The sequence below is a fragment of the Panicum virgatum genome, chromosome 4N (assembly GCF_016808335.1).
Source record: "Panicum virgatum strain AP13 chromosome 4N, P.virgatum_v5, whole genome shotgun sequence".
Classification (NCBI taxonomy): domain Eukaryota; kingdom Viridiplantae; phylum Streptophyta; class Magnoliopsida; order Poales; family Poaceae; genus Panicum; species Panicum virgatum.
Window position 1 is genome coordinate 48,759,477 of NC_053148.1, and position 26,374 is coordinate 48,785,850.

The 26,374-nt window shown below is 44.3% G+C and overlaps 3 protein-coding genes and 1 pseudogene across 12 annotated transcripts; 3 read left to right on the forward strand and 1 right to left on the reverse strand.

Annotated features, from left to right (window-relative positions):
* Nucleotides 1-10: 10 nt before the first annotated feature.
* Nucleotides 11-9,811, reverse strand: LOC120668730 (probable histone acetyltransferase HAC-like 1). Of its 9 annotated transcripts, XM_039948497.1 has the most exons (19): nt 9,517-9,811; nt 8,967-9,184; nt 8,710-8,812; nt 8,423-8,585; nt 7,822-8,331; nt 7,194-7,369; nt 6,957-7,094; nt 5,904-6,884; nt 4,733-5,032; nt 4,359-4,640; nt 3,660-3,788; nt 3,327-3,527; nt 3,068-3,210; nt 2,657-2,969; nt 2,427-2,566; nt 2,149-2,227; nt 1,678-2,055; nt 674-894; nt 11-549 (listed from the first exon to the last, which is right to left on the reverse strand). In XM_039948497.1, the coding sequence occupies exons 2-19, from the start codon at nt 9,119-9,121 to the stop codon at nt 408-410; spliced, it is 4,554 nt and encodes a 1,517-aa protein (XP_039804431.1). In that variant the 5' UTR covers nt 9,122-9,184; nt 9,517-9,811; the 3' UTR covers nt 11-407. The 9 variants fall into 9 exon arrangements, with proteins under 9 accessions (XP_039804431.1, XP_039804430.1, XP_039804429.1 ...); XM_039948496.1 differs by having other exon boundaries at nt 5,904-7,094; nt 7,194-7,309; XM_039948495.1 differs by having other exon boundaries at nt 5,904-7,094.
* Nucleotides 9,812-10,490: 679 nt separating this feature from the next.
* Nucleotides 10,491-13,669, forward strand: LOC120668732 (putative tRNA (cytidine(32)/guanosine(34)-2'-O)-methyltransferase). Of its 2 annotated transcripts, XM_039948498.1 has the most exons (11): nt 10,492-10,651; nt 10,737-10,830; nt 10,953-11,002; nt 11,088-11,137; nt 11,233-11,341; nt 11,438-11,498; nt 11,592-11,644; nt 11,904-11,996; nt 12,107-12,170; nt 12,982-13,089; nt 13,189-13,669. In XM_039948498.1, the coding sequence occupies exons 1-11, from the start codon at nt 10,625-10,627 to the stop codon at nt 13,431-13,433; spliced, it is 954 nt and encodes a 317-aa protein (XP_039804432.1). In that variant the 5' UTR covers nt 10,492-10,624; the 3' UTR covers nt 13,434-13,669. The 2 variants fall into 2 exon arrangements, with proteins under 2 accessions (XP_039804433.1, XP_039804432.1); XM_039948499.1 differs by lacking the exons at nt 12,107-12,170; nt 13,189-13,669 and having other exon boundaries at nt 10,491-10,651; nt 12,982-13,053.
* A 2,879-nt stretch (nt 13,670-16,548) lies between these two features.
* Nucleotides 16,549-17,578, forward strand: LOC120671030 (annotated as a pseudogene).
* Nucleotides 17,579-20,946: 3,368 nt separating this feature from the next.
* On the forward strand, nt 20,947-25,186 carry LOC120668734. The gene has a single exon (XM_039948502.1). The coding sequence runs from the start codon at nt 21,052-21,054 to the stop codon at nt 24,805-24,807; it is 3,756 nt and encodes a 1,251-aa protein (XP_039804436.1). The 5' UTR covers nt 20,947-21,051; the 3' UTR covers nt 24,808-25,186.
* Nucleotides 25,187-26,374: the final 1,188 nt, after the last annotated feature.

Consider the following 26,374-nt stretch of genomic DNA (forward strand, 5'->3'; position numbering starts at 1 on the left):
TGACGGCAGTTGAATATGCAAAGATGAGGCGATTTTATGTTCTTTATATAAATTCACAAAATGTGAGGACGGAAATCAATGAATAAAAAAGAATTGGCCAAAGAAAAAGGCGTACCCAGTGCCGTAGGTTTCCCGCACTGTGCGGGGTCTGGGGAAGAATTGGCCAAAGAAAAAGCTACAACAAAAATTTCTCATCAATTGACACTTGCCTAGAAACCTATCTATCATACATGAGCGACAGAGATAAAAGACCGGGTCTAAACATCATGAACAAAAGCATGTCAGGATGAAGCACCAGCTGCAGTGCCACTTCCAGGCAGGTGAACTGAGAAAGAAGGTTAAAATGGAAGACATTTCGTCTCCAGTATGCATTGACCCTGTTACTATGCAGGTCCTCTTAATCTGCCTTACACATTCACACCATTTCCTGCAGCCCGGTTACTGGACTCCAACTGCCGTTGCATCATCATTTGGTTGACGGCAGCACGCCTCCGGGACTCAGACTGCCATTGCATCAGTTGCAGCTTTCTCCAAAGCTCTTTCTGATCCCTGTTCCCAATCACAGTTCAGTTTGACCGCTCAAGAACGAACAATGCATGATGCACATGTGTGCTGGTGCGGGTGCATTGTGATTGTGTTGTTACAGAGAGATGAGAAAAGGATCGGACCATACCTGCATCTTGGCATATTGCATTGTGATTCTTTGCACACTCTGGCATGGAGTTGAATAAAGCTCCACACTTTCTTACACAGACGACAGCCTCCTGATGAACGTATCTTGCACTGTGCTCCATGATGGAAGAGTGACTTCAATTTTCGACAGTTGGGATAATGGCAACCACCACGAGCTGGGCAAGATCCCGCGTGCGCCAAAAGTTGAAGCAATATCTCTGTCTGCAGCATAAAAAAATCATAATGTAGTCAAGACAAATTCGTTCTGGGATTAAGGGCTTCTCCAGTGATTGACTCATGGTCGACTCAAGACAAATCATAATGTGGCAGCTTGATGAATCGATGCAACTACTGGAGAAAGCGGACTCTAGATGAGAGAGAAGAATCAACCCATATTTCGGAGTCAACTCATGAGCAATAAAATAAGTAGTAGGATGCATTGCCACTCTGCTTGTGAGGGGAAAACTGTGAGCAAAACTAAGGAGGATATTGATTTTTATATGAGACTAGGTTCATTAATGATGGTTTGTACTGGAGAGAGAAAATGAATTGCTCCCGTGGAGCGTATGATCGATTCATATGGAAAGGTCACTGCGGATGCTCTAATCAAGAGGTGGATAGCTAACATAGTTAAAGATTTGTACAAAATAAAAAGGCATAGACTGGCTACCCGCTAGCCCCAGCTATGGCATTTTATCATAACCTGGGAAGCTCCAATCGGGACCTAAGTTAGATCCCATTGGTTAAAGTTTATTGACAACAGAAAAGGAACCTCAACGTAAGAAACAAGAAACGCTATCAGTTATGTCATGTACAAATGATGACATATGCTGAAGTTATTACTTATTACCATGATGTGTGGCTCAATAGCATGATGAATTGGTCACTATCAAATAGATCTTAGAAATGTGAATGACGGTATGGAAGTGATCAAGTCTATAGGTCAGCAATGCTAAAATGGTCACTAAAAACAGATGAATTATGATAATGTAAGAAATAGAATACCGTTTCAACACTCTTCTTTTGTTGAGCATCCATGTCTGATCCTGCTGGATGCTTAGTTAACTTGTGGACATGATTGGCCCCTTCATTGTGTTTGTAGCAAGCAGCACACTCATCATAATCGCATTCTTTGCACCGCCATCCTTGACCAGTTCTGATATCGTTCTTGCAGATATCACATGTGGTAACGAAAGCGGGTTCAGTTGGATTATGAAGATGGTATAGCACCATCATTGAGGAATGCTTTGCACCGCGAAGGGTATCATATTGATAATGGTTTCCTTGACAGAGACTCAGGAATGCCTGCCTGGTGTCAAAAAATTCACTTTCTAAGATGCCATCTCTGTCCTTGGTATCTTTAGGCACCCCATCAATTTCAACCTAAATGATGATATCAAGTAAAATTGTTAGTATTGTCGGCATTTTTTTTCTTTACATTTGTCTAATTAGTTAACAGCTTTCGAGATAACTTACAGGATGCAATATATGGAAGTCAGTACTATTACTCGGGTGCCTCTCCTTCTCTTCATGCTGTTCTTCTACATTATAACACCTGTCGCAGAAGACTCGTGAGTCTCAAAGGTTAACATTAGCTGTAACAAATTAAAAGAAGAATAAAGCCATGCAATAAATTATGTTGACATTTGAACTTATGCCATGGACAGATGATGATCATGCACATCTATCGTATAGAAGTACTCAAATAATCGTACCACGTTATGACTTATGACTTGCGAAACAGATCAACTTACTTGTCACAGATATAAAAGCTTTTGCATTGATTGCAGACCCAACGTCTTCCGGACACCATAGGGATACAGCAGTGATGGCAAGAATATTGCAAATGGACCGTGATGAGATCTTCTTTCATTGGGTAAATGGCTTCTCCGAGCTGCACAGTATAAGTTGATGGTTATGAGAGGACTGAAATAAAACTCAGTGGAAATAACATATCTTGGAGAAGTTTAGGAGAAAAATACACCTTTTGCATGAGCATAGCATCCTTCGAAGCATTCCCACTTAAATCAGTAATACCAGCAAGTTTCAAAGATCTTTTTGTGATAGTCTTCTTTAACTTTCCCTTCTTCTGCAGATTTCTGTCATCTTCTGGAAGGCAAATTTGGTTGATTATATCTTCTGCAGCTCCAGGCCAATAATCACCATCAAAATATGGCAAGCGAGCTGCGGTCACTTTAGCCTTGCAATCTGTCTTGGGGTTAAAAAAGTGCTCGTATAGATTGGTCAGCTCAACAACTATACCCTCATTAGTAGCTTTCCGAAGCATAGATAAGTACCTGCATGCAGAATGATAAATCATACCCCAAGAAGCTAAGACTTACAGTTACAGATGTTATATTCATTAATCTATACTTATGGCATCAAATGGTCATACCATTCTCGCAGTTTGTCGGACTTTGGTGTCTTCTGAATCTCTGGATGGCAATACATAATGTAATCTTCACCTTTGAAAGGTGGGCACGCCCATATGTAACAACTGGTGAACCCCCGCTGCTTACAATACTGGAGATAACCTATCTGTAACATATACACATGGAAAATTATAGTTAAACTAAAAAATGGGGTTGTAATCTGAGTACCATCCCCCCTCCCCCTACTCTCGTTGGTTGAACATACTTGTCATAGTGAATTACCAGAATTTCATGGTAGACAAACGTCCGTAAAGCTTCACCAGAAACAGTTTCAATCTCAGGTCTAAAGTATTTGACAGAATCAAGGTACGACAAATAAACCCAGCGTTGGTTTGGGAATGCACATTCTGCTCCGAATTCTTGCACATACATGCCAAATAGGCATACTTCCACACCTTCTATTCTCTGAAATAAAAGAATGGCCTGCACGAAAAATGGCAAAAACCAGATTAAGAGTTTTTGTTAACAAAAGTTTTCTTCCCCCAAAAGGTGAAAAAGGAATAAACTGTAGTCATATGTGATTTTTCACTTCACATAACCAGAGAACTCTTTTACCTTGGACCTGTAAGGAAACTCTGCTGGGTAATTCTCTTCTCGAAAAATCTCCAAAAAATGTGGTTTAACTTCCAGTTTCTTGTCCACTGATGAAACAACTCTGACAACAAGCCCTTCTGCTCCAGGAACCTAATAAGTAAGGGAAACATAAGTACAACAAACTAATTCTAGAATTTGTAGACCGAGAAACACGTGATTGATGCAAATTTCTTGAAGCTTTTTAGCAGCACACTTAACTGTCTACTTGCATATAAAAGGAATACACATGATTAGCCTCAACAGGAAATGCTATGGTGCATAGTAGGAGGTTCTGAATGATGTGCAAAACAAAGTCATGAGATAAATCTACAAACTTTGATGTTGGCTATGTTACCCCAGTAAACCAAGGAAACCTATACTCAAAAGTTGCACCTGAGGTGCATAAGAATATAACAAAACGAGTAATGCCAAAAAAGCTCAAATGAAGTAAATAAGAACCTAGCAGAACAAAAAAAAACTCAGAAAGTATAGGTACAGCTGCACATAAAAAATGGCCTCACAAATCCTTAGTACTTTAAGAAGATGAGATTCCAAATTGTAACCATATTGTAAAGCTTGAAAAGATAGTTTTGTAGGCTTTACAAATTTGTGAAGTACTTTGAAGTGCAAAACAGGAAGGAGTTATGTTAGTGATCGCCCGAATCAGCTTTTATTACCAACCTCATCGAATTTTTTCCCATATTTGTTGGCCCTGTTCTGTCTCTCCTCTTTGAGGCGTTGAAAAAGGCGCTCTTCAATATGATCGCTAAGTACTGTCCTCTGCAGATCTTTTGCCCCAGGAATGGTATTCTGTGGTAAAGGTGTGCGCATGCCATTTTCTATCTCTTGAATATAACAACTATGGCAAATATATTCAGCATCTTTTTCTTCATCATTCCTTTTGGCATTAAAAAGAGCACAAATCTGGTGCTGCCAGCGTTTACATTTGTCACATGCAACCCACTGTGGAACCAATTGATGTAAATTAGTATGCAAGGAAAGAATGCATAAACTATGAGGATACATCCAGGAAAGAGGGAAACTGAAATGCTTACTGCTTCTTCAAGCTCATCATCGTTTCTTTTTTTTGCAAGTTTTGTCTTGAGCAGTTGAATGTTGTTCACTAAAATCGATTCACTGCGAGACTCACTGTAACATGGTACACAAAAATAGTAGGAACCACTTTCAGTGATAGAACCACTATAATATGGTGCATTCCGTTTTATCCGAGCACCACAAGAAGAACAATATTTAGGTGGAGGTTCAAAGAAAAGCTTTTCTACTTTGCAAAGCTGGCATGAGTTCAAGTTCTCGGAATGTCCTATTACTTGATTCTTTTCAGCTTTAGCCTTACTCTGTCAAAAATGAAGAAATTATTACAAATAGTTCATACCTCATAGTGACATAAACACATACTCCTGCATATGCCTAAATTATGTATACAATGAGAACAGTAAACATGCATCCAACCAAAAGATTTCTTAATAAATCATTAAATATATAGATTTTACAAATCCCAATGGTAACTAACCATGGATCAGGGTAAAAACTTTTGGCAGTGACCAACTGGGTACTGAGGTAATAAAACATGCTAGTTTAAAAAAATACTCAGGGCAAGAATGTTAAGACCAACCTAAGCTTTCTAGATTCAAAATTAACTTTTCTAGAACATGGAATTTCTTATCATTAGACCCACTTGCAAGCAATTTACAAATTTCATTGTTTCTTTTGGGTTTCATCTCTAGTCTACCCCAACTTGCTTGGGAAAAAAAGGCTATGTTGTTGTTGTTGTTGTTGATAGCTGCTAACAATCAACATCTAGAGGTTTTCATTTTGCAGTTTTGCTAATGCAATTGCATGTTCAGCATCCTTCCCAAAAGACCTGATGCATGGTCCTCAAAATAGTAAAATGCTTCAGATTTTGTTTGTCTGCAGAAAATTAGTACATCGACTGCTTATTGTTTCCATATTCAAATTGTATTTTGAATTTGACAATTCAACCATCTGATTAAAAAACTATTTATGGCTCAGTAGAGGAAATTCTGGAAATGTTTTTTTTATAATAACAATCTGGTACACATGAAATTAGTAGAGAAATCTTGAATATTTATTATTTTCCAATTTTGAAAAATTAAAATAAGAAATCAAGGGAGAATGAATCTGAGCATTAACTAAGGAAAAAAATAATAGAGTATGTGATACCCCTTTTATAGTCAAGAAGCATACCTGACCAACCCACTGTCTTAGACTACGGACATGTTCATATATTTGATCTGGAGTGAACAATTCCATGAGTGAAATACCTTTTCTCTTTGTTTTCTCTATGTTGGGCATCATGGCATTTGTAGAGCCATTTGCACTATCCTTAATATCTAGAGCACTTTCATTTGTATCTTTATTGGGCAACCAATTTTCTTTCTTGATATGAGAATCTAGCTCATTTGAAACACCATTTGAAACACCAGGAATCTCATAACTTTGAATTGCACTTGTTTTACCAATAGTACCAGATCCAATTATCTCTACCCTTTGCGGTGGCTGTATATCAATCTCAATGTTTTGCTCTTGTTTCGGGAATATCCTTCTATCCTGCCCAAGATGCTTAGGATGAGCTTGCTGCGACACAAAATTTGGGCATGCTTGAGGAACATAGGCATCATCACAATCAAACACATTAGGAGGCATAGGTTGCAACCTTAACCTCTTTGATATAGGTGGTTGATCATCAAAGGTTTCAGCTGCCACCATGTTGATGCCCATTCTGTCACCATGTGCCCCATTGATACTCCTTTCAATTGTATTCTGCTTGCTTGTTTGATCACAATAGTGGCTCAGACTTTCAAATGCTTCCCTACATATAAGACAATGCTTATTGACACAATTATTGTAGTGATAAATAGCCTCTTTTGATTGTTTACATTGACCATACAAGCAATCTCTTACTTGACAGTCATTAGAATGCTTCAATATCTCCTGCGCATGAGCACAATCTTGTGATTTACAACTACCTCTAAAAGGACCTGGACAAAAATTTGCATGAATGAACATGATCGGCCACCGTGATTGTAGATAGCATTTATTTGTTGCCTGTTCAGATCCTTTTGATGGAAGCTTGGATAGTTTGTGATCAATTGGAGTCATAGCACAACCAGTATTGAGCCAATCAGGTGAAAAATGTTGTTCTGCTGCATCTTGTGACATGGTTCTCTGAAACATACTATTCATCAGTTCAGTATCTTTCACATGTGAAGATAATAACTGCTGAGAATCCATAGTGACCTGAATGTTATTATCAGAAACGTATTGTCGATACGTCTGGTTGCTTTTGTCTGAATACATTAATTCATCATATGGTAAAATTTCTTGATTAAATAGTTGCTCATCACGACAAGAACCAAGCTCCGATTCCTTCACAAACTGGGAACAACGATGATTAGGCTCGAAATAATTTTGCTGCTGATGTTGGTACGGGAAGTGTGATTTCCTAATGTTCACATTTTCTGTTTGATCCAATACCTCAGATTTTATAACAGATTTTGGTTGAAGCGGTTGCTGGGTTGTCTGACTTGTAAGCAAAGCAAACTCCATTCTTGAAGTGGATAATATTTGTGCAGCATTCATGTTCTGGTTACCTGTAGGTGTTGAACTTGAAGAAACGGTGCCATAAAAATTCCCAGAAACACAAGAAGATGCTGGGAAGAAAATAGCAAATTTAATTGTTTTGTAATGCTAAATGCCTACACTTGAGCACTAGTTTGCTAACTGATCATAAAATGTAACGAGGTCATGTGGAACTCATATAAACTGTATCAAAACATGTAGCAGGATCTCCAAGACTTCAGATAAAATTATTAACAACAAGATGAGTCTAGTGCAGATCAAATAGAAGCTAAAGATATATTTGGAAAAGTCAGAAACATTTTTTCATTTTGCTCCTTAAATATGGAAAACACTGCAAAGAATATCCTCCAGACATGGATATAATATAGATCGAGAATAAAATCTAAAGAATCTGCATTCTGCAGGACTTGCTTCTAACAATTAGTCCTGTAATTACTAACCTATACATATTATAATGGGGCAAATGATTAAACATTACAGCATAAGGGAGATATTGCATATGTAAAAAATATAGCACACATACTTGGTGTTCCCCGTGGGAGATGACAAATGAATTCTTGCTGCAGCGGTTTTTCCGGTGAATTGCCATAAGGAGGTAAATTCATAAATTCTTTTGCTCCTACAGTTCTGTATGGTAGCTGCATATTCGGGCCAGGCAAACCCATATCACCATTGATTTGTGGATCTGACAAACCATATGGGGAGGAATCCTCCAATATTCTTGAATGTACTCCAGAACCGACATGGGTACCTAGATGCTGCATTGAATAGCTACTTTGGTTGATAGAAAATGGCACCGGTTTCTGCTCGTGCACTTGTTGTATGTCATTCGACTCCCCATTGAGGTATCCAGCTCCATTTGAGTAAGCAGGATTGGGAGATAAAAGCTGATGATGGCTAAATCCTGGAGTTGGAATCATATGAGCTACCTGTCGTTGCATACCCACTGGACACATCACTGACGAGTCACTAATAGCCATGGAATTTTGTAGTACATTGATGGATGGATCCTGGTATCCATCGGACATGGAACCTACAAGGAAAATATAGTAAGTAGTTGCATATGAAGAAACCAACAAAAGGAGGGAGAACACAATTATAAATGTTAGCCATTTTATTTGTACTTTGAGAGATACCAGGTGTTGGAACCATTGTGCCACAGCGGGAGGAAGTTGGTGTCTGATGCGACATTTGTTGACGCTGATGACCACCATGGTTCGAGAAGGCCCTAACAGCAACTTGCAAATGTGGGTCGATTGGTTCTTTCAGCATTGCATAGTAGTCAGCCTGCTCGTAGAATGTTTTATTTTAAAAAATAAGGAAATAAGCGCACGACAGCAAAAAAAAAATGGACACAGTATACTTAGAGCTGCTAATAATGAAAATGAAATATGGAATATGGACGTTTTACCTTTGTTGGATGCTGTCTGTACAAAAATTTCTCTAACCTATCTGCAATTTTCTCAAGGCTCTGGTTCTCAGCAAAATTCTGTGTCTTCATAAGCCGATCAACTCTGGCAATGATAATTTGGCAGTAATTAGCATCGTTCTGGTTAAACACAACGCCTACCGGTTAGTAGACCTTCCGTTACGTCAGTATGCCCTTCGACAACTAACATAAATTACTACATATAGCCAGTTGGGATTTGACAAGGATGTAAAACTTACATATTCCGGTGCATGATGCTGCGCATTTTTAAGAACTGAGGATCCATGTCAAGGTGGCACGAAGCAACTTGCAGAGGTTGGTGCTGCTGCAGCCCCCTGCCGCCACCTAAGTTCATCTGAGCTGGCTGCCCCGACATCTGCCCAGGCACGTTCATCTTGCCACCAGACTGGAGTCAATGTATCGCCATCATCATCAGTGATCAGACAGTCAAACGCGGCTGATTGCAATGCATCAACCAAAACAAGAATAAAGCACGATCAGATTTAATTAACAGTAACACAAAGGAGAAAGGACCACAACTATAAAATCAATAATTTTGTGAGATCAGAAGACCAAAACAAAGCACACCCAAGACCCAACTGATCAACAGCACCCCTAACCACAACCCGACCGTGGACGACTTGCATGTGGCGTGACATAGTAGTACGGGGCATGGGTGTACACATGGACGTACACCCAATAAAATTCGCAGAAGCTATAGAAGTCTATATTAGGGTTTGGGGTGCCCGGTTTCGCACAGCAGGAAGGGAAGACAAATGTCAGGCATACCTGGCTAAGGGCGGCGGGGCGGCGCTCGCCCAGACGACGTCGCCGCAAGCGAAGGAAGGCGAGGGAGGGAGAGGGGGTGAGCGGAACGGGGTCGGAGGCGGGGTGAACGGCTGAACGCAACGCCGTGGCGGCGGGAGCGCCGTCGCTGGATGCGCGGCGCCGTCGGACGAGGCGGCGCGCGGGCAAGTCGTGATCAAGGCCGCTTTCACCTGGTGCGATCGGTCTCGATCCAACGTTGGGGGCTTGGGGATTGGGATTTGGGATTTGGGAATTTGGGATTGGATCCCAGGTGGATCGGTCGGCTCGGCTCCCTCACGGGTCGGGAGTACTAGAATGGAAAGCGTTTTAATTTTATATTCTGAACCAGTCAATTTTTTAAATTCTTAGTTTGGACAGTGTTTTAATAAAAAAAATATACTACCACTTTGATCTTTGTTTACACCACCGCTTAAACGCTACACAATGGTACACCATTTCTATTTAATCGGTTGTTCTAACCATTTATTAAATGGTTGTTTTACCCGTTTAAATACTCACTTTGTCCTAATAATAAGCTAATTGGCAGGTGAACGACTGTTTACCGTTTAACATTTATGATAACACTGTATAATACTACTCGAGCATAATTTTTAAGATTACATGGTACAACTCAGATATTCGCAATGCACGCACACTCGTCTCTATGAACATATGTACGCAAATCCTATCTCTATGATCATCTTCGAAGATCAAACCGACAAATCTTCGAGATTGACGAAGTCATCACATGTGCCTCGCTGTCGAAGAGAGCATCGCTTATCACTGAAAGTACAATCCACTACTAACTCAAAATTAATACACCATTATTAATTTAAAGGAGTAATATGTTTGAACTAGTTTCATTAAATCCACATGAGATGTATTATTGATAGCGTATGTATTGGAGCCCAAACCTCGCCACCCTTGGATCCAGGGCCCACTCCGGGGAAAGCTCCTGCGGGCCGAAGATGTATTAGGCAGTTTAATTACCACCTCAGCCCACGGCCCAGAACATAGAACTCCCGTCCTCCTTCCTCCGTCACCGCTCCGCCGCCGCCCCTTCCTGCTCGCGGTCCGCCTCGTCGCCGCCATGGGCAAGTCCTCCAAGGACAAGAGGGTACGGCTCCTTAGACTCTTCGCCCTGCTCCTCCCCATCCGCTTTGCCTCTCGGCTTCTCACCGGGCTGCGCGCCGGCTGCTCAGGACATCTACTACCGGAAGGCCAAGGAGGAAGGATGGAGAGCTCGCAGCGCCTTCAAGCTCCTCCAGATAGACCAGGAGTTCAACATCTTCCAAGGTATCAGATTGGACTACCTGCTTGCTTGCTCACCCTGTTGATGTTGTAGTAGCCATATCTCGCACCATGAACGAACAGTAGGGAGCTGATGAAAAACACTTTCCTTTGGGGCTTATTATTAGGAGTGAAACGTGTGGTTGATCTGTGTGCTGCTCCTGGAAGCTGGAGCCAGGTATCCTTCCTTGTGCCGTGCCCAGTAGCCCATCCGTACCAAAGTTTATTTATCTGGTTGCTTTATTTGCTATTGGCACTTGTAGGTTTTGAGCCGGAACCTGTATGTACCAGCAAAACAGTCCCCTGATTTCAAGTAAGTATATGTGCCACTCTCTGTTTGTGCGTAATTTGGTTGTGGGTATCTGATTGCTTTTTGCTCTCCTTGTTTCGGATGTGTTATGCTACTAGGGAAGGCGACCTTCCTCTCATTGTTGCAATCGACTTGCAACCGATGGCCCCCATAGAAGGTGTTATACAAGTGCAGGGAGACATCACTAATGCTCGGACGGCTGAAGTGGTGTGTTAGACGGGGGGGGGGGGGGCATAAATTTCTTTGCTCCGAGCTTAGCTCATGTGATTGCTGAAAACTTCGCTCATGTGAATGTTTTGCTAGGTTATTAGACATTTTGATGGATGCAAAGCAGATTTGGTTGTTTGCGATGGTGCTCCTGATGGTATGATACGAGCTCAAGAGAGCTGATTCTTAACTATAATCTGTTTGATTTGGATTTAACATTACATACTTATGGTTCTTTGGATGGTTGTAGTTACTGGCCTTCATGATATGGACGAATTTGTTCAGTCCCAGCTTATACTTGCGGTTAGTTCTCATTTGTTTCTCTGTCTACATCCAGCACATTTTTTTATCAACAAATTGCAATATTCATATGATGAATATCAGATAAAAGTATTGACTTCAGGTTTATTAGATTCTGTAGCATGTTCAGCAATCGAATTTCTTTACTCAGCTTGTGGAGAAAACCTTGCTCTTTATGTTGCCCCACGCTGATTTCAGTTGTGTTATGCTATGTCTTCAGTTCAAGTTTCTCTATTTTTTTCTTGAACCACCTTTCATTTAGGCACTTACAATCGTGACTCATGTACTCAAAGTTGGTGGAAAATTTGTTGCGAAGATCTTCCGGGGTAAAGATACAAGTCTCTTGTACTGCCAGGTGATTTGCACTTCTATTTAGCTATATAATTCACTAATGTACTGCAAAACTCTCTCTGTTTTCTACTGATGCTTCTGTCATGTACTTGTCACTATCTGTGCTTTATGCAGCTAAAATTGTTCTTCTCACAAGTTACATTTGCGAAGCCGAAAAGTAGCCGGAACTCAAGCATTGGTAAGTCTTTGTACACATGAGCTGCTTGTATGCTTATCTAGCTTCGATGGTTCATATAGTTTATGGTTCTCAATTCTGAAATTGTTGTTGGTTGTGGGACATTTGGGAGATTACCATTAGACAACCTATACCCAATGTAGTAAGGTTGCATATTCTTTCTGTTTCTTACAACAACAACAACAACAACATAGCCTTTTTTCCCAAGCAAGTTGGGGTAGGCTAGAGATGAAACCCGAAAGAAATAAGTTCAAATTTCAGGCACATTGATAGCTAGTCTCCAAGCGCTCCTATCCAAAGCTATCTCTTTAGAGATATTCCAATCTTTAAGGTCTCTCTTAACCGACTCATCCCATGTCAGTTTAGGTCTACCTCTACCCCTCTTTACATTATCGACCCGCTCAAGAACCCCATTACGCACCGGCGCCTCAAGAGGCCTTCGTTGGACATGTCCAAACCATCTCAGCCGATACTGGATAAGTTTCTCCTCAATTGGTGCCACCCTGACCCTATCCCGAATAACTTCGTTCCGGACTCTATCCCTCCTTGTGTGCCCGCAAAACCACCGCAACATCCGCATCTCTGCAACATGTCGCCTTTTTGTAGGCCAACATTCAGCACCGTATAACATCGCCGGACGAATTGCTGTCCTATAGAATTTGCCTTTTAGCTTTTGTGGCACCCTCTTGTCACAAAGGATGCTAGAAGCTTGCCGCCATTTCAACCAGACAGTTGAAATTCTTTCTGTTTCTTGTTGATGGAAAATGTTTGTGTGGTCTTATACATTTATGTATCCTTGTCATTTGTCAAACAGAGGCGTTTGCAGTTTGTGAGAATTATTCACCTCCTGAAGGGTTTAAGGAGGAAGATCTTTACCACCTGCTAGAAAAAGTGGGGACTCCTTCAGGAGCTGACGATTTAGGTAAGGGCTACAAATTGTTATGCAACACTCTTCTCCCCCAACTGGTTCAGGACATGATACAGAGGCATACTCAATCCTTATGCCATTTCTCATGTGCAGATTGCAGAAGCGGATGGCTCGAGGGACCTAACAAGGTCTACATTCCATTTCTGGCCTGCGGGGATCTCAGCGGTTACGACTCAGACCGATCATACCCGCTCCCGAGCACAGAAGGGGGCTCCTACAGGAGCTTGGATCCGGTCCAGCCTCCCATCGCCCCGCCTTACAAAACCGCCCTGGAGATGAAGAAGGCTTCCAGCCACGGTGCTAGTGTAGATACCATCAGACCATCTGCAGACTCTTGAATTTTGATATGCATGCAGGAATTGAGATACCATCAGCCCATTTGTTTTCTTGCAACCACCGTGTTAAATGCTGTAGGAATTGAGACATTATCTGGCTATGATATGCTGCCCAACACTGCTAGTATAGAAAATGATGAGGTGAAACTTGCGCTGGATCTTGGATTTTGGCTCCTCCGAACCTCATGTGAGAAAATTTAGAATCCAAATGCTTACAAGTAATTTTGACCTGTGGCAAATTTAGAATCCAAATGCTTACAAGTAATTTTGACCTGTGGCTCTGTGCAATATGTACCTGATCAGAATATCAATTATCTTGATGTCGTACTTGTGTCCTTGTTTACCTCTGCTGCTGCTCTGTTGGAGGGAACCGTGTTCTGTTTCTTTATTAGGGTTGACAAAACTGCTTATAGTAGTATTTCAACAAAAAAAAAAAACTGTTTATAGTAGTAGTAAGTTGGCGACTTGGAGGTGGCCAGGTGGGTCTCAAGGAAAACCTTGCAGGCAAGCGCCATCCCGCTGCGGCTGCGCAGTCCTCTGTTGATGGCAGCAATCCAAATGAACTGAGGTCTTGTTGATAGCACATTGTTACGGAGAAACTAAAGACTGCTAACAACCAGTATGTGATGGGTCTGCTATCTATGATAATGAAAAGGGACACCTGTCAGTTTCGTTAAAAAAACGGAAGAGGTGTTTTTCCGACCATTTTTCACGAGAAAATTTCTATATGCAATTGAAAAACTCATGAGGGAACACCTCCTTTACATAAGGGCAAATATGTCTTTTTCCAACTCCGTTAGCCTCCGTTAGTGCTCATTCCGTCCAGAAGGGTGTAGGGGTAAACTAAACTAAACGCGATGGTATAGAGGCGCGAATTTCTTTTTCAGGGTACAGAGGTAAGTGGTATTTAACATAAGGGTATTTAGGTAAAAGACCATTTTTTCTCACTCTAGTCGCTGCCCTGGTCGCTGTGTTTGAGTCGGACCAAATGATGAGCACATTCGGTGCTAGGTAACTAGGTAAGGGAAAGGGACAACCACATGTGGGCTGTTTCGTTTCCACATGTCTAAATTTAACCCTATCACATTTAAGAGAATTTTACTATTTAGAAATATTAAATAAAGTTTAATTATAAAATTTTTTTACAGATAGGTGTTAATTAATGAGACGAATCTAAGGAGCTTAATTAGTTTTTAATTTGATACAGTGATGCTACAGTAAACATCCGCTAATTATGGATTAATTACTCTCGTTAGATTCGTCTCACGAATTAACCTAAGAGTTCTGCAATTAGGTTTATAATTAGAATTTATTTAATACTTCATCCATCCCAGATCATTAGTCGTTATGGCTTTTCTAGATTCATAGACTTTACTATTGGTCTCGGCATAATGCATATGTAGATGCATAGTAAAGTTTATGAATCTAAAAAAGCTAAAATTACTAATAATTTAGGATGAAGAAAGTACTTCTAAATAGTAGGATTCTCTGTATAGTGATCCATTTCAAACACTGCGTTCGGCAGGCTGGAGCTGGAGGCTGGAGCTGGAGTGGTGTGAGAAAAAAATACTGTTACCTGGCTGGTGGCTGGGGGCTGGAGCTGGAGGAATGTGAGAGGGAAATACTATAGCGCTGGAGGGCTGGAGACCAGCCGAATACAGTGAAAATATATGTATGTTTTTAACTTTTGAAGAGTATGTTTGATGTTCGTTCTATTTATTTCTAAAAAGATAAAAGTAAAACATTCACGTTTAATATATAAATATAAAAAATTTATAATAAAATAAGTAATATTTTTATAAATATTTTAAATAACGTATACAATCAAACGTGATGTCTAGAAAAATAAAAATACTTATAATTTTGGAATATCCCACGAACCGGTTTTCTAACGGATGTGCTCACAACGTGGTGGGGTAGTGTGTGGTTGGCAGTGAAAAGCGACAGCGACAAGTCAGCACCCAGCGATGAACTTGGCCATGGTTCGGCTAGGTGTGAAAAGAAGGCATCCCACAAAAAGTTAAGGAAAAAAAGATGCCAAGACTAATCATTTGTAAACAAGCGGGCAGGAAGGAAATAAGAGTGAGTAATCATTTATAATTAAATTTCTGCTCAACAACTCTTTATCAAACATGTTAGTTCTTTCACAATATTATTATTCAATTTACCAAAACTCATTGGAGGTCTAGATTCACTTTCAGGAAGTCCATAAAAGTAGCCGAGTTTGGCTGGTGGCCCCTCCGCCAGCTATGTGCATTCTTCCGATAGTGTCGGTAGTGTCTGGGAGCTTAGAAATAGAGATAAACATGTCTATGTGTATCAGTGTATGTACTAGATCTAATCATCCGTCGGATCGGGTCAAATAAAATCCAATTCTTCATGTATAATTTTTTAGATCAGGTTAAGTTGGGTCGGATTTTTTAAGTTTCGGGTAAAAAATTTTGCTCGAGCCTGACCCATACACTCGTCGGGTCGGATTTCAGATGGGTTGGATTGGGTGGCTCATGATGAGATATGGTATGAATGTATAATATAAATTGTATATTTAGGTAGAAGTACATAAGTTCCGAGTAGCTTACTTCTTCATTTCTCACTATCCAAGTCTTTTCATGAGTTTGAGCTTGAGTTAACTTGTGTGTCACACTAACTTATTTAATCATATAGTATTATCTTACTCCTATTTATACAATTGAATACTCAATTAAGCATTAATCACAACATACTATTCATTAACCGCCATCTTCCCTGCGGAAAAAATAGAATACTTCTAGATAATACTATAGTGGTATTTCATGCTCTTACAGATTTATCCCTGATATAAAAATACTAATAAGTTCTATCTAGTTAATAAAAGGGGAAATATGTCAGTTTCGTTAAAAAATGAAGGAAAAAGTTTATTTTTGATCATCCAACTATCGCCCGAGTTTGATTTTGGCTATGCAACTCCAAAACCGGATATCCTTGACCATCGAACTATCAAACCCGTTCATATTTGATCATTCGGCTATTTTGAAAGGTGGTTTCGCTGACATGGATCACACGTGACAGTGGGACCCACGTGCCCGTCCATTTTCATCTCTTCTCTCTCATCTCTCTGTTTCTTCTCTCCCTCCTCTCTCTCTCATGCCTGCCTGCACTTGGTCGCCGAGGGGAGTGCTGCTGCCCGTGTCGTCCGCTGCGATCGAGCTCCGGTGATGGCCAAGGCTGACCGGATGCGCCTGCGCGCCGTGGCGCTCGCGCTCCACGACAACGAGGGCGTCGGGGACAAGCCAGACCGGAAGGCGGACGTCTTCGTGGATCTCGGCTCGCCGGTCTCGCCGCTGCGCCTATGCCCGGCCGCGGCGACACCGTCGTCCTCGTCCTCGTCGACCGGGTCCGCCAAGTTGCCGGCGCCGGGCAATGCGGTTGCGGCGGCCGTGGGGAGAGGCGGCAGCCGGGGGAACCACTCGGGCGAGCTGGACGGCAGCAACCCGCTACACCCGCCCGGCCACCACCGCTCCGGCTCTGGCACGCTGATTTTCTCCGGCGGCAGCAGCAGCACGGGGAGCGTCGGGGGATGCGACAGTGGCGGTGGGAGCACCGCGAGCTTGCTACTCACCAATGCGCTCCCCATCGGCAACATCTGCACGTCAGGCCGCGTCGCGGGGGCGGCGGCCGCGCCGCAGCCGCCGCGTGCTCGCCCGGTCGTGCTCGGATCCGAAACAGGGCACTTTTGCCACGACAGCATCATGCGCAGCGGCGGTGGAAGTGCCGGAGGAGCGTCTCCCGCGAGAACCAGCATTGACGCGACTCCGCTCCACAGCAGCTCGTCGAGGTCTCTAGCGAGCTGCCCGAGCCCGACGCCGCCACCGGCTAGCAGTGCTGGTCTTTAAGAAATCACTCGCACCGGCAACGAGTGGTACAAGAAGGGCCGCTACGGGGAGGCGCTGAGGCACTCCGACCGTGCCCGTGTCTCTATGCCAGGACAGTGCCGCCTGCCGCGCTCATCGGGCTCGGCCGCCTAGCAGAAGCGTTCCACGAGTGTGAGGAGGCCGTCCGGCTCGCCTTGAGAGAGGAGGGAGAGAGGAACAGAGAGACGAGATAGAAAAGAGGAAAATGGGTTGACATGTGGGCTCATTATCACATGTCATCTATGTCAGCGAAATCACCTTTCAAAACAGTCGAATGGTCAAATATGAACGGTTTTGATAGTGCGATGGTTAATGATACCTGGTTTTGGAGTTGCATGACCAAAACTAAACTCAAGCGATAGTTGGATAGTCAAAAATGGACTTTTCCAAAAACAAAAAAGGTGTTTTTCCAACCATTTTTTCACCCCTAGCTCATCGCTGCCCTGGTCACTGTGTAAGTCGGACCAAATGCTACCAGCCAATTTAGCGGGAAGGTCCACCACATGGTAAACCCATCACACGAATCAATTTCCCATCGGATTCCTCTTTGGACAATGAAAAACAACAACAACTACCCGACTACTCAACAGTGGGTCGGTTTTGGATCCATGGGTTAGAGTTAGTTTGAGCTATTTGAGGCTCATCTAATCTTAAAATATTCAAACAGCTGGGTTAGATTGGGTTTATTTGCATCTAACCCACCCCAAAAATTATCCCTCCAAAAAGTGTTTATTGGAGTTAGATGAGGTGGGCCCCATCTTTTCCTGTCTCTATCTCTCTCCCTTTGTGGGATCTTTCTGTGCTCGACTTCCCTCTCCGCGACTCCCTTCTCGGCGACCCCGATCTAGGATGGCGCCACCAGTTTTCTCGTCGCTGACCCCTCCCATCGCCGCCAACCGCTGCGACGCCGCCTTCCAATAGCGCCACCGCCCTCGAGTCCGCCGCCATCCACCCTCCGCCGCTGACCCAGATCCAGGGTGCGCCGCCGCGCCACCTCTATTCGTCGTCATCCTCCGCAGTCGCTGAGGGACCGAAAGGCGACCAGAGGGGGTGAATGGGAGCCAATTAAAAATTCTTGCAAACAGAAGCTTCGGCTTTGTCCCAAGTGTACACCCAACCCTAGAGTCCTAGGCACAGCGTGGAGTAGCTATGGAGGAGCTACACCAACGCAAAACACCCCTAGGAACAAGCGAGAATAAGTGCGAAAGAAAACACAAGGAAACAGCGCACGAACCAGCACGGTATATGAGCACCGGTTAAGCCGACGCGTGAAGAAGGTCTTCACCGGTTTAACTGATCTCACAGAGCCGGCAGCAAAGAAGAGGCACACACCGGTTAAACCGCTGCAGTCAAAATTGTACCCGTCGGTTGATCCGACAAGCACCGGTTAAACCGACGCAATCACAACCAAAGCGCCGGTGCAGTTCATCCGAGAGAACCCCACAACAGAAAACCACGTACCGGTTAAACCGACGGTGGAGCACCGGTGCAATGGAGAAGCACCGGTGTAGTTGTCCAGAGAGGTGGCAGAGTGGCCTGGGCAAGAACACTTGACACCGGTTAAACCGACGCGCAACAAGTTCTAAGCGTCGGTATAACGAGCCAAACGCCAAAATCCCTAACACAGAACGACCTACTCATCGGTTGATCCGACGCTTAGAACTTCAAAGCGTCGGTTCATCCGGTGCTAGGAAGAACAGAGTCCAGAAACTTTTTCCAGCCCGCGCCTTGTCAAAAACTTGAAGTTCGAGGGAACAAATCAAGTCCAAACCTTACCAAATTTTGTAGGCATGATCACAAAGGACTTGTGAACATGTCCACGGAAGGAATCGACAAATCACTCCATGGTTTGGGAGGAATCGAAGAATTCCCGAGCAAAACCGGGGGTTTCTCTAGAACGCGAAAGGCACAAGAACTTCGGTCCTAAAGAGCTCGTGATTCCTAGGGGTTTTGCACTAGGCAAGAGGGATTAGAATCACTTCAAAGAGCTCAAAGAACCATCACGATCTCGTGCTCAAGAATCGACCAAGGAAAATCGAAATTCGTCCAAAACAAAGAACAAAACATACGAGATTGACACGAATTCAAAACCCCGGAGGGCACAAGGAGGATTGGGCCTCCTTTCCCACACAATCTCAGTACAAAGTCTTCAAAAATCCATACCTCTAATCTCTAGAGAGGAGAGGGAGGAAGAGATGAGAGGGAGAGAGGGGGCACCAGGGAGAGGTGGCGTGCTGCCTGGGCGTCTGTTTTGGCTGGCGCACCAGGAGAGAGAGAGGGGTGGGGAGGGTATTTGTGGTGCCACGCAGGGGTCCAAAATACCCCTAGACTCAACTAGAGACTAAAACGCCAGTAGCAGCAAAACCGGAAATATATACACGATCTCATCCGACGACGGAGTTTCTTTCTTCGACTCGAAGCCTTGTCCGCGATGCCGCCATGTCGATGAAGATCCGGTTCGCGGTTTTGGGGGGTCCGCGAAATCCGGGTAGGTGGCCGGTTTTTGAGAAAACCACCAAAATTCCACGCGCGGGAAGATTTCCGCCTCCACACCGTGGCCCTATATGCCGTTCCCGCCTCGGCCTTCTGATGGCCCTAGACGCCGTCCGACGCCCGTCACCTCCTCGCGCCGCAGCGAGGCCCTAGACGCCGTCGACGCCCGTTCCTCCGCCAGTCCCGAGACCGACTGCTTGGTTTTGTGGCGTAAACCAAGAAACCCGCCTTCCGTTCCAGGAGTGGACGCCACAGCTGCCGCCCGGCCAGAGCTCCGGTCCCGGCTGCCCTTCACCGCCGCCCACCGCACGGTCCATCGGCCACAGCACCTCCACGGCAGCTCTCCGTCGACACTCGACGCTCGTGTACCTGCAATCAAAGACCAAGCGTACGATCACACCGCACGGTTGACAATTCACTCATCACAAGCAGAATAGAGTACTCCACATTCCTCAGTCGCCGCCGGCCCCTCCGAGCGCTACTGCCCCTCCAAGCGCTGCCAGCCCCTTCAAGCGTCGTCGTCCCTCCAATTGCCGCCGGCCCCTCCGAGCACCACCACCCTTCCAAGCGCCTCGGGCCCCTCCGAGCGCCGCCACGACCTCCAAGTGTCGCGACCCCTCCGAGTGCCGCCGTCACCTCCGAGCGCCGCCGCCCCTCCAAGCGCCCCTCGGCACCTCCTAGAGCCACCGGCCTCTCCAAGCGCCGCACCAGAGCTGGCCATACCAGATCCAGCTGGAAAGAGGATTTAAAAGAGCCAAATGATTGGAAAAGTGTATTTATTGTCAATCTAACCTTTACATCCAAACACCTGCTTGATTAGTGTTAGTTCAGGGTTAGTCATAAGTTAGAAACTAACTCTTATCTCTAACTCAACTAGTGTATCCAAACAGAACCAGTGTAGTGCTCCGTTTCAAAATATAAGTATACTTTTAATTTTTAAAGAGTATGTCTTATATTCGTTCTATATTTTTATAAATGTTTTTAATATGATAAATAATAAAAAATTTTGGAACATCCCAAGAACCGGTTTTCTGACGGAATGTGCAGGAAGCTAGGTGTGAAAAGTAGACATCCCTAAAAAAAAAAAAAGCCAAGACTAGGCAGGAAGGGAGCAGGACCCAGGAGGAATGAGTAATCATTGATGGCCGTTGTTAACTAGGCACTCTTGTTAGCCTGCCACTGCCCAATCTAGCTAGGTAGCCGAGCGAGAAAGGTGAGCAAGCAAGGGCCGGGTAGCGATGGCGGAGCTCACATCCGGCGCCGTGACAACGCTGCTGGGCATCATCCGCGACGAGACGCTGCTGCTGAGCAGTGTCCGGGGCGACGTGCAGTTCATCAAGCAGGAGATGGAGAGCATGAAGAGCTTCCTGGCTCACCTCGGGAGGACGGCGCCTCCCGGCGGCGAGCACGACGAGCAGGTCCGCGCTTGGATGAACCAGGTCCGGCTCCTGGCGCAGGACTGCAACAACTGCATCACCACCTACCGGTACTACGGCGACTCCGACATCCACCGCGCCCGGGACGGCCTCCGGCGCTACATCTGGTGGCTTCCCTGGTTCGTGAGGAAGATAGCCGCGCAGCACGACGCGGCAATCCGGCTGCGTGAGCTCAAGGACCAGGCGCGCGACATTGGCGAGCGGCGCCAGAGGTACGGGGTGGAGGTCCCGGCCAAGGCGCTGATGGGGCTGTCGATTTCAGCGGCTGGGTCTGGGTCGCCGCCGTTCACTGCCCCTGCCCCTGTCCCGTTCGACGACGTCGACGACGAAGCCGAGCAAGCGGTGTCGTCATCAGAGGAGGCCGTTCATGGCGCCCGTAGAGCCGTTTTGGAGGCTCGCTCTCTGGATGACTACTTCAGGGGGAAGCTTGACGACTGGATGCAGGACGCTAAAAAAGACAAGAACAAAACCATGTCTGTCGCCATTATGGCTCCTAAAAAACTTGAGAAGGATGTTCTTGACGTCGCGAGTGCCCATTTCAAGCGCATCCTGGTGGTCGACATAACCAAAATCAGGGAAATTTTCGGCTTCACCGGGCTTCTGAAACCCTTCGACATCCTCTACGACGTACTACACAAGCTCCAGAGGCAGGAAGGCACATCAGCAGGAGGTCAATCCGAAGTGGAGAGTTCTGAAGGCAGGTCGAGAAGAACAAGACAACAAACGGTGAAAAATAATATCAACTCGGGAAAACTAAATGTGAAACTTGAAATCATGACAACAGTGAGACTTATGAAGGTTGAGGAACAGTTTGAGGAAATCAAGTCCGCTATTGAACAAACTAAGTGGGAGGAACTGGAGCAGGAGCTGGATCATATGAAGCAGTATGGCGGCGACGCGCTGGGAATCCAAAGCTTCGATGTACTCCGGCACGCTCTGTGTCAACTCGAGCACAAGTCAGGTGCCGCTGCGAGTAAACAAGACCAATCAAAGGGCGGCGGCGACATCTTCAACCAGACAGTTACGATGCTTAAACAGCATACGGAGAGGGGTGGCACAGAGCAGCCGCCATCAATTACACTCGATGAGAGCAAATATGCAGACATTCTGAAGAGTGTGTTCCCGAAGCGCTCCAAGGACGATCAAGCCAAGGACCAAGCAATATCAGCGACGACAAAGCAAGCCGCAAAGGCCACCACCATCGGTACTAGCACTTCATTGGGCGATGATCAGATAAGAGAAATCATTGACAAGGTTAAATTAGAAATCCGACAGGAGCAGCAGCAGGAATACAGACCTCTTAAGGAACAACCGGAAGGAATACGCGGTGATGATATTGATAGGGGTAAAAAAATCAAGGAAGAAACCAAGATGAAGCTAAAAGAAATCCAGCGGCGGGTTATACATCAGCTGTTGATCAGATGGATGGTTGACAAGATTACATATCATTTCATTGTTGACAAGATTAAATATCATTTCAACGATGATGAGACCCTGATTCTCATGAAAAAATTCCACCACCAACCTGTGATCCAATGGGAGGAGACCATTGCTGCCTTGAACCTGGTTGGTTGCATCGCTGGCGTAATGGTGATGACCCGCGCAACGAATGAAGAGAGGAACTATCTATTAGGTAAAAGTTACAGCTATTGCTATCCACCACGGGAGTCACAGTCACCTCAGGAGCCTATAGACTATTCTGATGTTGGACAATACTATGATAAGGTGCTCCAGCTTGCCAGCCAGCACAAGGAGGAGGAGGACAACTACAATCCCCTAATTTTTCGCGATATCTTGGTACAATGTCAGCCATATGATGAGAAGTTCTGGATGGAGATCTTTGCTCATGCTTTGTACTCTAACCCTATGATGAGCAATGGAGAACTGCGCAAGTTGCACAGCAGCCTGAAGGCTTCACCAAAATCGTCGGCTAGTGTTGCTATGCAGATGTTAAAGTTCGCTTACAACGATCTACCTAAAGAATCCAGGTCCTGCTTATTGTACCTAGCTATCTTCCCTTCAGAAATCAAGATCAGGCGATCAACCTTGATAGGACGGTGGGTTGTAGAAGGGCTGATAACAAAGGAAGACTGGCCTACTTCTGTGCGTGAAGCCAATAGATGTTTTGATATGCTCATTGACCAGTACCTTGTTTATCCTGATGATACTGGTTTAACGGGGAAGGCCAAGAGCTGCAGAGTCGGTGTTCAAGTTCATCAGTTCATTACCAAGGTCGCCAAGAGTCAACACATTGTGGAGACACGCCTGTCACATCACTTGGCTCGTCACTTCTCCATTTTCAATGATCTCCGTCTCCGTGGTTCGGATACTATCGACAATTTCTTTAAGCAACTGATGAAGTCTGAAAAATCTCAACTGTCTACGCTCAAGGTGCTAGATCTCGATGGTTGCCGCATCTTCGACAAAAACCCACGCTACCTCAAGGTCGTATGCAACAAGTTATTATTGCTCAAGTACCTGAGCCTAAGGGGAACAGATATCACCAAGCTGCCTAAGGAAATAAACAAGCTCCATGAGCTTGAGGTATTGGATATCCGGCAGACAAAGTTGCATGCGTCTGCAACAAAACGCATCGTGCTTCTTAAGCTGAGGCGTCTTCTTGCTGGTGACAAAGGAACTATCACCAACAGTAATGTGGGGGCTGAGGATTTCTCCAGTGCCTGGATTCCTGACAAGATTGGAAAAATGGAAAACATGGAGGTACTTTCCAATGTTAAGGCACGAGATAATGGTGAAGATTTGAAAGACATTGGGAGCTTATGGCAGCTGCGGAAGTTTGGTGTGGTTATCGAAGACAAGGAGACTCATCTTAATAGTTTGCTTGAGGTGATCAGTAACCTGCAGGAGTGCCTTCAATCTCTATCAATTACTCTTCTTCACACAACCAAAAGCGAGCTGCATGATCTGCGGGAGTGCCTCCGATCAGTTGCATCATTCATTATTGATCTCGCAGACAAACACAGTGGCAGCGAGAAAAAATTTGAACCTCCAAAGCATCTAAAGAGTTTAAGCATTAGTGGAACCGCACGAACTGAACGACTTCTTCCTTTGTTGGCCAGAGGTGCCAATCCACCAAATGCCGATGTGAAGCTGGAGCAACTCAACAAGGTAACTCTAAATAACACCTTGTTGATTGAGGACGACTGGGACGTCCTCGCCAAGCTGAAAATGTTAGGTTGGCTCAAGCTCCGAGACATTGGATGCACCGATGGTAGCCTAACCTTTAAGAAGAATGAATTCCTAAATCTCAGTTACTTTCATGTTGAGGGCACTTACAAGCAGAGTGATAGCTCCAAGCTGACCAAAATCACCTTTGACGATGGAGCCTCTCTTAATCTCAAGAAGATTGTTATATCACAAACCAGCATAGAGTCTATTTGTGGAATGGACAAACTTCCACAACTGAGGGAGTTCAATGGTGACATTGATTCTAATGGGCTGCAAGAAGTCATCGATACACTGAAGAACAAAAGACGTGATTTTGTTTCCAAACCCTATAACGCAGGAAGAAATCAGAGTCAAACAATGGGGGAGTAAACAGAAACGGACGACGATGCTGCAAGGTTCCCCCCTTCTGCTGGAAGGCCTGAGGCTGGGCTCGATCGAGGTGATTCTCGTTCCATCCATTCATCATCAGTACCTGCCACGGTTTGTGCTTTTATGTGGTCGTGGGATGTAAGACGATTGTGTGATTGTGTGTTTCTGTTAGGTGCGCGTGCGCAAGAGTTAAACTCTATATGTATGTGTGTTTGTATGTATGTATGTATGTATGTATGTATCGACTTTGTGTCGGAGTGCGTGGTTACTTATTCTGCATACATGTGTCGATGTATGCCAAACTTAGTGTCAATAACGGTTTGATCTGTGCTCACTGCCCGTTGGCCAGCTTTATGTATTTGTATGGTATGGCTTTCCACTAGACAATCATGCTGCATCCATGGTTTCATGTCATAAATGTGATGCTTTCATATTTCAGACCTTGTTTAGTTTGTGAAAATTTTTGGGTTTTGGTATTGTAGCATTTTCATTGTTATTTGGCACTTAATGTCTAATTATGAGCTAATTAGGTTTAAAAGATTCATCTCGTCGTTTATTGTTAAATTGTATAATTCGTTATTTTTTAACTGCATTTAACGCTCCATACATGTTTCTGTAGATTCGATGTGATAGGTACCGTTAAAATTTTTTTGGAAACTAAATATGACCTCAGTACATCCAGTTTATCCAGACCAGACAACAAGAGCAGTAACTTCCTGCCAGCTACTCTGTGTTTCTGCTTATACCTGCTGCGCTGCTCTGTTGTCGCTTCTGCTATACTCATCTCGGCTACAAAACAGAGCAATTCCTCCGTATTTTGATTGAGGGCTGGCTGAAATGTGACTCAGCTGGCCGAGTTGTTGCTTATTAGAGTGGCAGATTGATCCTCATCCATACTAAACAGCTCATTATAATTGCAGTTACAAACGACAAAATCATTCAGCCTGATTGGTGGACATTGAGGCAAAACGTGTTTTCAGAAGGATTCTGAAGATAAGAGAAGGGGCAGGTCCAGTAGTGTATTGTTACACAAACTATACTATGCTCTAAAGCTTTCAGTAGTTCGGTCTAAGAACCTACTATTGGTTGTTTAGCGGTATCTTTTAAAGTTGATACAAACCGTAGCAATGAGAGAACCGTAACTAAAGCAAGGTGCTAGTATACAGAAAACTCCACATGCTATTCCAGCCTGCAGAAAGTTCAGATTCAGGCTTCAGTTCAGGTTCAAGTTCAAGAAGTTACTATGTGTAGTTTAGCAACACCTTTTTAAAGTTGATACAAAACCGTAACAATGACGGAGCAATGTATAAGTTTTTAGCTTTTACCTGAACTGATGCAAGGTGCTACTACAACGATATACTCCATTCTAGCCCTCGGAAAATTTAGGTTCAGCCTTCACTTGCAGAGCGGGAGCATTGACAGCAGCAAACTTGCGAAGGTACTAGTATTAATTTGAAGAAATTTGTCGCCGCAAGAGCGGAGAGCAACACTGATGAACATCGCGGAAGCGAAATCGAACTTCTGAACTTCTGTCAGAACAGTAGTCTGAACTTCTGAAGCTGTCCGT